The sequence below is a fragment of the Ruditapes philippinarum genome, unplaced genomic scaffold, assembly GCF_026571515.1.
Source record: "Ruditapes philippinarum isolate M1 unplaced genomic scaffold, ASM2657151v2 ctg1029_1_1_1_1, whole genome shotgun sequence".
NCBI lineage: Eukaryota > Metazoa > Mollusca > Bivalvia > Venerida > Veneridae > Ruditapes > Ruditapes philippinarum.
The window spans coordinates 90,193-102,647 of record NW_026858064.1 but is presented as its reverse complement, the minus strand read 5'-3'; the positions used below and the strand labels follow the sequence as shown (position 1 = coordinate 102,647).

Genomic DNA, 12,455 nt, shown 5'->3' with positions numbered 1-12,455 from the left:
TGAAGAAAGACGGGATAACCTTCAGTGGAAGCAAACAGAAAGCTGACATACTTAATGACCAGTTCACCTCTGTTTTCACTAAGGAAGATGACTCAAACCCGCCACACTTTCAAAATGCCATATTTCAGATATGAGCCACATTACTGTGACAGAGAAGGGTGTCTCAAGCTTCTCCTTGGACTTAAGCCACACAAAGCTGCAGGCCCAGATAAAGTCCCCACCAGACTCCTCAAACTCTGTGCCAAGGAACTGGCCCCAGGCATGACCAGGATCTACCAGCTTTCTCTAGACAGTGGTACACTCCCAGCTGACTGGAAAACAGCTGATGTCTCCCCAATCTTCAAGAAAGGAAACAGATCTACACCATCCAACTACAGATCTATCTCTCTCACATCAATCTCTTGTAAGATCCTGGAACATATAATTGTTATCAACATCATGGCTCATTTCGACAACAACAACATACTGTCGGACTTCCAGCATAGCTTCCGACGCAGTCGTTCCTGTGAATCACAGCTACTCACCACTGTGAACAACCTTGTCAAAGGACTTGACAAAAATGAACAAATAGACGCTATCCTGCTCGATTTCAGCAAAGCATTCGACAAGGTCTCACACACACGACAATTATGGGGTCAGAGGCAACACATTAAAATGGGTCCAAGGATTCCTCTTTGGCAGAACACAGTGCGTGGTCCTGGAAGGCTCACACTCACACACATCCTCTGTCACCTCCGGAGTGCCCCAGGGCAGCGTCTTAGGTCCTCTGCTCTTCCTCGCTTTCATCAACGACCTACCGTCTTGGGTAGAGTCGAGGACTTGCATGTTTGCTGATGACTATCTCCTCGATATGACGATAAATGATTATGCAGGATGATGCCCGTGCCCTACAAGACGACCTTGACAGTCTCCAAGTCTGGGAGAAGGAATGGCAAATGGAGTTCAATGCTGCCAAATGTGAGGTCATCCGAATTACCACCAAGAGGAACCCCATTATCTTCCCATATACACCAGACAACCCTCAACGTAACCAACCAGGCCAAGTATCTTGGAGTTACCATCACACCAGACCTATCTTGGAAATGCCACATCGACAACATAACGAAAAAAGCCAACTCAACCCTAGCTTTCCTGCGCCGAAACATCCGGTCAAGCCCACCAGATGCCAAAGCCAAAGCCTACAACACCTACGTACGGCCAAGCGTTGAGTATGCCTCCTCTGTATGGTCACCTGCTGCTGACAGCCACATCAACCAACTAGAGATGGTACAAAGAAGAGCAGCACGGTTTGTCAAGAACGACTACTCACGCCAGAGCAGTGTCACAGAGATGGTAAACTCACTACACTGGACCACTCTACAGAAGAGACGGGACATGGCAAGAGTCACCATGCTCTACAAAATCAAGCATGACTTTGTAGATTTCACACCAGATCCCCCGCTACGTAATGCAAGAACATCAAGAGGCAACCCACAACAACTCAGCCAGCTCACTTGCAAGAAATATGTGTACCAGAACAGCTTCTTTCCGGCCACCAGCATCCTCTGGAATCGCCTACCCATTCAAGTTGTTGAGAAACCAACCTTGGAGGGGTTCAAGTCGGCGCTGATGAAACACACAACCACCAACTAGACACATTGCCAGTTTTTACCAGTTTTTAAAAAGATGACAATTTTTAACTGTAAAGAGGAAACCAATTGCTGCGCATGTACATAGTTTTAGTTTCATCGCGATTATGCTCTATGAAGAGTGAGGCGATTACTGAAGATGATGATGATGCGCCATTTGCTTTTAAGGCAATTTACTCACATATTTCATTTCATACAAGCAATTAAGGTATTATTATTTTTTAAAATTCAAACACTATTTTGCAGCATATATATAGCGTTATACACTTTAAAATTAAGTAATTGAGTTAAAGTGTAAATGATTAAATTGATCAACAGTTTGGTAACGATTTCGTGCATGCACTTTTCGCTCCAAAGGAAACAAACCAAAATATATCTTTGTTACAAACTTTTTTTAATGATTTGGTTTCAAAGATCAAAGACATTTTTGTTAACTGCAGGCAGCCGAGATATGCATTAATTAGCTTTATTCACTCCAAATGCAATGTCGCTTTTAGCATTGATTTTTACAAAAAAAGTCCGAGTATCATATCATAATATCATAGTAACAAGATTTATAGTAGGGTCCTTAATTATTTAATTATGATCAGTCGGCTGAGTAATCCTTAAACTTTATGCTTAATACGTAAGTACTACATGGCAATACTATGTGATACAAGCTAGGAATCAAATGTTGTAGGATTATATATTAAAGTTCCTTCAAAATAGACTTTGAGAGATAATAATTTGTATAAAAGGTAATGTATCTCTCTTTAGGTGAGGGTCCTCGATAATGCTGTTTTAACTGTTGGCCAAAGCTTTTTGTGTATTTACATTAATGTTTATATGTATAATGACTTTATGAAGTTATTATAGATCGCCAAACTCTACTTGAAGAGTACGCAACCTTTAATCCTGTATTATACAATACTGTACAACAACAAGGATTTGTCATGGTATCAATATTGGACTATGATCTCTTAAAATGAAGGCCGTGAAAAACAATCAAAGAAATGCTGATATTATCCTTCCCCAAGTCATGCCTGTAGAATTCAGTGCTTTCAAAACTGATTTCTGATGTCAATGGCCAAATGCGAATGGCCTCATACTAAAGGAATATACATATAACAAACTTTTTTCTAATCGATTAATAGTATCATTCCGCGACAAAGACGTCTTTTCGGTATAAATTAAATACATTTTTGTTATTGGAAATATCAATCAAACAGGCCAATTTGTTTACTTCCTGTCCCCAGTGACTGCATAAATTATTTCAAAATATCATTATTTGCAATGTTTTTCATCACATAGACTTGTCGACTGACTGTATACGTCAGGAAAGAATACTTTTCTTTCAGGTAATATAGTTTACAGACTTAGTCATTTGCACATATCAAAAATTTTTTGGATGCAAAATTCTGTGCCACACTGTGTCAATATTTACTAGTCAAAATATATTGACGTGCCAAAGCTTGAGCCTTGATTCTAAGATTTTTCGTACTAGGTCAGAATCTCGCTTTTAGAGGCGAGAAACATGTATTGCCCAGACACGAAAATAGCACAATATCTCGTCGCGCAGTACAATTAGTTGGAGTCCAACTTGGACTATATTATTACTGGGAACAAGTCAACTGGACCCGGCCCCAAATCACAGGCGGCAGTATCAGTGTTTGGACACCCCACCCCTATCTGCCCCTGGACCCCTACTACAACCCTGAAAAAAATAATTCAACACTCTAAGGCTTACTATAAGGTACCAAATACAAAATCACCGATGAAATTATATAAAAAAAATAATTTTCCACTATCAAAATTATAGTTATAGAAAGGTGAAAAGCCTACTATATGTTTATTTGCCAAACAATGTGGAACACGGGAAATCGTCGTTTCGGCGACTGAGGCGCATTCCCGCGGGATTTCGCTGCATCATTCATTAACATCAATAAAAAGAACTAGAATTCCACAGCTTATCTAATTCAAGTCCAACGAATATCACTATCATTCCGATTTTTTCTGTTTCACGGTATTTTTTGAATTGTCGTAGCCATTTTGCAGTCTGTTACCTGGGTTGAAATACGCGATCTGATTGGACGAGCCAAATTGGACGTCCAATCAGATCTTGTATAACACATGTAGGTATCAGAATCCAAAATGGCAACGACAAGTAAAAAATTACCGTGAAATAGAAAAAATCGATATAATATTGATATTCGTTAGACTTGAATTAAGTAAGCTGTGGAATTCAAGTTCTTTTTATTGATGTAAATGAATGATGCAGCAAAATGCATTCGGAATGTGCTTCAGTCGCCGAAACGACGATTTCCCGTGTTCCACATTGTTTGGCAAATGAACTTATAGTAGGCTTTTCACCTTTCTATAACTATAATTTTGATAGTGGAAAAATTTTTTTTTATATAATTTCATCGGTGGTTTTGAGTTTGGTACCTTAATATAGTAAGCCTTAGAGTGCTGAATTATTTTTTTTCAGGGTTGTAGTAGGGGTCCAGGGGCAGATAGGGGTGGGGTGTCCAAACACTGATACTGCCGCCTGTGCCCCAAATTGGTCAATCCGGCCCCAAGCCAATTTTATTTCTGATCAACCCGGCCCAATTTAAAAAAAAATTATTTTGCTAACACATATCAAGAAAGCAAATAAAAATGAACAAAATACATTTGTATATCTAACTATATAACTAACAACAAAAGTTTAACAATGAATATCCTTTATTTTTATTTAAAAACTATCAATTATTAAATAAAAATAAACAAGCAAACACATGCATAATTTTCTGTCAATAAGTTCTACTTGTTATTATTAGAACTGCCGATGTCCGTCACAACATACATACAACCACCAATTTACGCCTCTTCTTCTGTGTCTCTTCTACCTAGTATATGTCTATACATCATAGATGCTGTCTTCAACAGGGCTCTTGCTGACAGCTCTTTCGATCAAATTTAACACTAGTTGATATATTTTTAATGTCAATTTATTATTAATGTTTCTTTCCAATATTAGCAAAATGATGGTATATGACTCAAGTTAATTTCTTCAATTATTTTTCAAACATTCAAGTTACCATTTTTCATAAATTAACACTGAAAGAGCTAGAGCTTAAATATTTGGCATGAAACATTGTTTAGTCAGTGTCTACCAAGTTTGTTAAAATAAATGCCCTGGGGGTCATTGATTTTCCTTATTTGTATAAAGTAAAAACTTAAAAAATCTTCTTTTAAAACCCCTAAAAGCTAGAGCTGAGATATTAAGCATGAAAGGTCTTCTAGTGTGTGTCTACCAAGTTTGTTCAAATAAAAGCCCTGGGGTAAAAATTGGCCTCGCCCAAGGGGTCATTGTTTTTCCCTTTATGTATATATTATAGTATAAAACTTAAAAAAATTACCTTTGCAAAAAACCAAATAGCTAGAGCAAAGATATATAGAATGAAGCCTCTTCTAATGGGTGTCTACCAAGTTTGTTCAAATAAGGGCCCTTGGGTTAAAATTGGTCCCGCCCCGGGGTTCATTTATTTTCCTTATATGTGTATATTTAGAACATAAAAATCTTCTTTTAAAAAATCCAAAGAGCTAGAGTTTAGATACTAAGCATGAAATATCTTCTAGTGAGAGTCTACCAAGTTTGAACAAATAAAAACCCCGGCCTGGGGTCAAAATTGGTGCCGCCCAGCGGGGTCATTGTTTTTCTTTATATGTGTATAGTAAAAACTTTAAAAAATTTCTTATAAAAACCCCAAAGAGATAAAGCTTAGATATATATCAGGAAACATCTAATAATGGGTGTCTACCAAGTTTGTTCAAATAAAAGCCCTTGGTTTAAAATTGTCCCTCCTCGGGGGGCCTATATACAGGTGAGCGATTTCAGGGCCATCATGGCCCTCTTGTTAATGTTATTGATATTAATAGCTTTAAAGTCATATATCCAACATATGTTAGACCTTAAATGGAATATGCTGTATAGTCGTTGAACCCTTATTAAGTCAAAAATATTGAATTTTTAGTTAGAGTTCAGAAAATTCTGCAAGTTTAGTTCCTGAATTATCAATCTTGAATTACGAAAACCTTTTAAAAAGTTAAATATGTATAGCCTTAAAAAAGTTAAATATGTATTGTCTTAAAAAAGTATAGCTTGAAAGAAAGACGACTAAGAGGTGATTTAATAGAAACCCGTAAGATATAAAATGAAAAATATTTCTAACATATCAGCCACTAGAGGACATCATCTTAAAGTTTACAAACCAACACTAAACAAGGGACTTTCACTGCGTAAAAACTTTTTCTCCATTAGAATTGTTAACTCATGGAATGAACTTCCAGGCACAAACAGTTAATATCTTCAAAACCAGACTAGACCACCTTGGAATGTTATGAACAGATATGGAACCCAAGAGGAATCGCCTACTATTAAACTCCCATACAAGATGTAAATGTGAAATGTAAATGTAAAGCGTGTTTAAGTCAATAATTTCAGATAAAAACAATTTTTAAAATCTTACACCAATTGGCTTATATTTCTATTTTTTTTAACCATTTATTACAAAAATAAAAGATGCTGAACATTTCACAATGATCAACGTGAAAAAAAAAATGTAGGTGTTTGCCCTGAATCACAGGAGCTTTATATCCTGTCAATAAATAAAGAATTAAAGTTCAATATGTACTCCTTATATAATAAAGAGTCATGCAATTAAATAGTTTTCATTGTATTTATATTTTAAGGTTGAACAGAGTTTAGTATCAGCACAAAGTTATGGATTGTGATGAAAAGAAGTATGCAGGTAAATACAGATGTTTTATGAACTCTTGTTTTGACTGTTTAATGTTAGTCTTCAATTTGGCGTCTGCAAGCTTAGCTCAATAGAGCATCAGATGTGTAATTCAAGGGTTGCTTGTTGAATCCTTGGCAGAAATATGACTTAGAATTTGTTATAATCGGTTTAAAAACCAGACAAAGAAATTTTTTTTAATTAATGTGTAAGTATAATCTAGAGATTTTTTCAATAGCGAAATTGGTCATTAACATTTAATTGATTTTAACATAACTAACAAGGTGTAACACTTTCCTGACAGCACATAAATTCACTGTAAGCAGATTGTCTTATATTTTAGACACAACATTTATGCACACAATTAGGTATTTTCATTTAATATTTAAGCCCAAATAAAAGAGAGTTTGTCAGACCTATGTTTTTATGAATAATATACATGTATCTTTTTTGCATGATTTTGAATTTCATTTTTCTTAAGCTCCCCGTTTTTTATGTACAGGAAGTCTTTCTGGCAGTGATGGAGTTCATGAAACTAGCTTCAACACAGGTAAAACCTTTATTATCATACAGGAAATTTTATTATTAACTATATATATATGGCGGTGATGCATGGCCGCATTGTTATTATGTCAATCTAAAAATCTAAGGATTGCTGGTCACGTCCTGTTAGGGGCAAGTCATTGCTTAGTATTGATTGGTTCCAGGAACTGATACAACAGTGTTTCATTAAGCTTAAAGCTTTCGACACAATCAAACTAAAATGAATTCATGTAAAGTAAAGCAATATAGTTGAAAATTTTCTTGACTTTTTAGAATATCAACTTTTTGAGATGTCAAGATAAAAACAAGTTGATGCTTGTCAGTCCACAGTATAGAGGCTGGTTAGACTTCACAGCAGTGTGTGCTGACCTGGCTCTATACTGGTGGCAAAGGTTAATAAAATTTGGTTCCAGCGGGTTGAAGGAAAGAGAAGTTTCTTTGGACAAAAAAATTTAGTTTATAAAATAATTAATTGATATATATAAAGGTAACATTTTCCCCAGAGTACAGCAAATTTTGATAAGAGAAAGACTTTGTTTTTCATTAATTTATATAAATGGTATTAGTTGTTGCATATCTATGTTATTTTAAATTACACATTGCTCTCAAAAATAATTTATGACAATCACATCAAATCACAGGCCAGTCTGGTTCTCTGGTAACTAGCATTTTATATTTCATTTGTGAAGTAGATGCAGATTTTGAGTGCATTGTTGTTGAATAATGCACAGTTTAAGTTCAAATGCACATAAATATAATCAGGAAGGCCTGAGTAATTAATTTCAATGCATTTGAATGATAAACCATTAATTATAATACTATAATGTAAGTAAGATTGATATCTATTACCATACTAACATGCAAATAAAAGAGAGAATTGATAAAATATGTGGACCTACGTTGATTATCGAGGTTATTATTAATCCTGATGTCATTTGGTTTATTGACATTGTATATGACGTGTAAGCATTCATTTTTATGCTGTGCATGTATTGTGTTATAATGCACAATGTTTAATAGGGGAATTATGTGAAGTGTGTTAGAATACAATACATACAATATATTTTATCATTCTCTATAGCATCGGAAGGGGCAGGAAGTGATCCTAGCGATCGTAGTTTGATGCACGACTATAGGGAAGATGAGGAACCAGTCCGGTCCAGTCGATCTATGCCTGTACCGGAACATCTTCAGAAGCGGCCACCTACAGACATTGAAGCACCCCCACCATCTTATGATGAAGCCATAGCTCCTCCTACAGCAACAGCAAGACAAGCAGAAGGTAAAATATGTCTGATTCTAATCACAGATTAGATACCCTGATACAGGGTTGTTTAATGTTAAAATGTTTATTTATATCACAGAGGCCTGGCACAGGGTTTGTATAATGTCAAAATATCAATTTATATCATAGAGGTGTGGCACAGGGTTGTGTAATGTTAAAATTTTAAATTATATCACAGAGGCCTGGCACAGGGTTTGTATAATGTTAAAATGCATATTTATATCACAGAGACCTAGCACAGGGTTAGAATAACATGAAATGTGTTATTTTTATCACCGAGGCCAGGCACAGGGTTAAGTAACATTAAAAAGTGTTATTTTTAGCATAGGGTTAGAGTAATGTAAAAACATAATTTTTAGCACAGGGTCAGGATAGTGAAATAAGAGATTGAAAAAATAAACCTAATACAGTCTACTCCACTTATAACGAGATCGGTTTTAACGAGGTACCGCTTACAACGTACATTCTACTGTGTCCCGGCCTTTTTCCTTCTATTTTCCTTTTGTTTTTTAACGTTTATAACGAGATCGGTTTTAGCGAGATATCGGTTACAACGTACATTATTTCGCCGTCCCATGCGTATTTTTCAGAATTTTAACGAGGTCACTTCATTTGCACTTCGTCTGCATCAGTTTCTCACCTTGAGAAAAACAATGATGACCAATAATAAAGGTCAATTAAGGAAGAAATTATTGAAACGGGGCGAGATAATGGATCTAGCAATTAGCGATCAAATGTGTCAGCCTTGTTTTGTCAGCGCTCCGGGCTAAATTGTCCTTAAGGTGACGAAATGTCATAACAAATCAATTTCATTGAGTGCTTAGCACAAAGGAAGCGGCTAATTTCTTGCGGTGCTATTCGGTGTTCGTGAGAAATGCACTGTGTGACTTTTGAAAACGAATTTTAAAATGTACATATTAATGAGAAAACACACGCGGTTAGACTTAGGTTGTGTTTACATGTTTTCTTTAAATTCTATGATAGCTAGATATATTTATATACATGTATATTTAAATAAAACAAAAACTTCTGATTGCAAAGAGTTACCTCCCATTATATACTCTTCAAAAAGGATGCACGCGAAAGGGAAAGTAAATAAATGATGCTCGACGATGTCGGATTTCTCAATTTGTTCTGTCCTGGTTATAACGAGGAATCATCCGAAGTCCCGACGATCTCGTTATATTCGGAGTGCACTGTAGTTTTTTATCTACATACAAATAATATGATTTTAGCACCACCTTTCAAAGAAAAAAGATTACTCAAAGTGTTCCAGATTTATATATTCCACTTACAGCTATAAACTTTATGTAATTATCCTTAAGTAGATGCAATGTAGAATTTTAGCATATAATGAATTTCCATAAAATTAATTTGAAAATTACTTGTTTATTTTTTAGCTATTTTCTCTATAGTTTTGCTTGTTATGAAATTGAAAGATTTTTCATAGGAAAAAACACACACTTTGTGCATATCTGTAATTAATTAATGTATTAACTAAAGTTAATGTTATTTTGTCTTATAGGTGAGGAGGATTCATTGACCCCTGATGAAATAGCCGTGATAATGAGGTCACGAGAAGATGTCAATACAGCTGGTGTTCATGACACTTCAGCTGCCAATGCTGGTATGATGAATTAAAAAACTTATTACTTTTCTTCATAAATGAGACTTGCATGCTCTCTGCTTTTTCTAGATTGTGTAATAGTTAGTGGTTGAAATATTATTAATAATTAAGATTAAGTTAGTGATGAAGATAAAGTTAGCGGTTAGCAGTTTAGATTTAGTGAGCACTTCATAGTTAAGATGTGATAAGTGGTAGTATTTAGTTATTGGTTAATGGTAAAGTTTTAGTTAGCGTTTAATTAGTTAGTACTTCAGCGGTTCAGTATTAGGAATTTATGGTTAAGATTTATCCCTAAGCATTTTACAGTGCTAGTTTGATACACTATATTTTCTAATAATCCAAGCATTGGCAGATACATTAGATTTACTTTGATGTTTACAAATGTTTGTTGAGATTTTCTGACATACACAGTAAGGGTGTTGACTCTAGGACAGGGATGATTTTTTTTTTTTTTTTTTTTTTTTAGAAAGAAGCATATTCATTTATTTTCTAGAAATATGATTTTTTTTGATATTTTTTTTTTGGATGATTTTAAGGCATCCAACGATAGTTAGTGATTAGTGGTTAAAATTAAATATTTAGTTAAGTGGTTAAGATTTATTTAGTGGTTAAGATTTTTGTACTAATATAAGACTTTTGATAGCAAGGAAAACAAGTGCAAGTAGATTAACAATATTTTCTAAACCACCTTTAAAATTTGCTTTTTATTCTCTTGCAAAAAACACACATTCATGATATTGCTGGTTTTATACAGATGCATGTATAATTTTATATTTCACTGACAACTTCAATATTTCACAGTTAAGAATACAATATTTTACTGATTAATTTCAATGTTTCAACTGATAAATTTGATATTTTAACAAACAAATATCAAATTCTTTTTTACAAATTTCATTTTTTTCACAGATTCACTGGTACATATATCAAATTTTCGATGACATACATGTACATCAAAATTTCAATAACATATATCAAATTTTAGCTGACATATAACAGATTCTCGCTGACAAATTTCAAGTTTTCACATAAAAACTTCTTAAACCTTTAGGAGCTTATTACATCAGTGTTAAAATGTACTTTTCACTACATGTAATTTTTCAGAAGATGATTTGTCTCCGGATCAGCAGGACATGTACAATCAAAGACAAAGAGATCGCAATAATTATCTCCCTTCTGCCGAGAGACGTCAAAGTTTTGAGGAGGCCATGGAAATGGTATGTGTGCATTATAAGTTATTAAACTTGTGCTTGATATAGGCATGCTAGCTTAGTTTGAGGCCCATATTGTTATCTTTTTATCTGGAGGTACAGTCACATCTGTGGGACTTTTTATCTAGTTTAATTACTTATATGCATTTAAGATGGGCTTGTGTTTAGGCAATTTATTACTCTAGTACCCACCAAATGCTCTTAAAGTAGGCTTACGTTGATTTGATGTTATGAGGTTATTATATATTGTTGAGTAGAATACTGAATTCTCCTAGATGAGTACACAGCTGTCAAAACTATATTGGACGAGGCACTAGCCAAGTCTGATATAGGTTTTGCAGCAGTGTATGAGTGTAACAGGATCAGTGTTGTTGTCAACTATGTATAATAACCTTTTTATTTCACACCACCATTTCTTGACTTTTTGACAGAGCTTTGTGACTTTAATTAAAATAAGAATTTGAATGGAAGCAAGTGTATGATGTGCATTTGATAAAGATTCTATGGAGTCTTAAAATGAAAAAGAGGCCAAAAGGGGTGTAGGATTATGATAAGAACTGTTTGGACTCTGGGAACGAAACTGAGGCTAAATTGAAAAGATTGTATCTAATAAAAGTTTCTTTTGAAACATCACATGGTGCAAATGCTGAAAGTGCATTGGTTATATTTTGTAAGGTGTGAAATAAATTACTCTAGTACACATACTGTCTTCCCTTTGTCTTAAGGTTGACGTGTTCTAAAATTTAGTCATCATTTTTTGGCTTTAATTTTTATTGTGTTGTTTTATCTTCACTTTTTTACATTCTTTCTTATTATTTTTTTAGGATTTTGTTTAAGATTTAAATGAGCACTTATATAAACTCATACATGTATTAATGTTGTCCCTTCTAATTTTAATTTGTTTTGATCTTGCCCGTATTTCTACGTATGTTGGAATATATTTCATTTAACTAATGTTAATATATAAATAATATAACATATGTTGTTACTGATTTGGTTTTTGGTTATCTTTTACAAATACAGGATTCAGGATCCGTTGTTAAGGTTAAAGTTTGAATATTCAGTCAATAAACTTGCTGTATTTAATACATTTTCTGTCTTGTAATGTAACAAATTGTAATACACATAAAATCTACTTGTTCTGTGTGTTTTGAAATGCTAAGATATATGTCTTTCTTTTACATGTTTTAGTTACAGTCGAACTTCGTTCGCTCGAACTCGGAGGGTCTGTGCAAATTTGTTCGAGAGATCGGTAGTTCGAGCCAACCGAGGTTGAACTATTATTGCATATAACAGAGACCTTTCTCACGGTTTTCAAGCTTTCATCGGTCAAATGATAAATACGTCAACATAATTGTTTGTTGGTACATCTCTTTGTCGAATACGTCATATTAAGAATTA

General features: G+C 34.3%; 1 protein-coding gene across 1 annotated transcript; it reads left to right on the top strand.

Moving 5' to 3' along the window:
* Nucleotides 1–2,813: 2,813 nt before the first annotated feature.
* LOC132751961 (uncharacterized) lies at nucleotides 2,814–12,211 on the top strand. Its single transcript, XM_060742186.1, has 7 exons — nucleotides 2,814–2,965; nucleotides 6,342–6,400; nucleotides 6,891–6,938; nucleotides 8,013–8,213; nucleotides 9,742–9,843; nucleotides 10,948–11,060; nucleotides 12,078–12,211. Exons 2-7 carry the CDS (start codon nucleotides 6,373–6,375, stop codon nucleotides 12,108–12,110), a joined length of 525 nt encoding a protein of 174 aa, XP_060598169.1. The 5' UTR covers nucleotides 2,814–2,965; nucleotides 6,342–6,372; the 3' UTR covers nucleotides 12,111–12,211.
* The last annotated feature ends 244 nt before the right edge of the window (nucleotides 12,212–12,455 follow it).

Coding starts and splice junctions, on each gene's coding strand:
- LOC132751961 (XM_060742186.1), top strand. CDS start 6,373: ATGGATTGTGATGAAAAGAAGTATGCAG. Junction 9,844..10,947: donor CACTTCAGCTGCCAATGCTG/GTATGATGAATT, acceptor GTAATTTTTCAG/AAGATGATTTGTCTCCGGAT. Junction 11,061..12,077: donor TTGAGGAGGCCATGGAAATG/GTATGTGTGCAT, acceptor TTACAAATACAG/GATTCAGGATCCGTTGTTAA.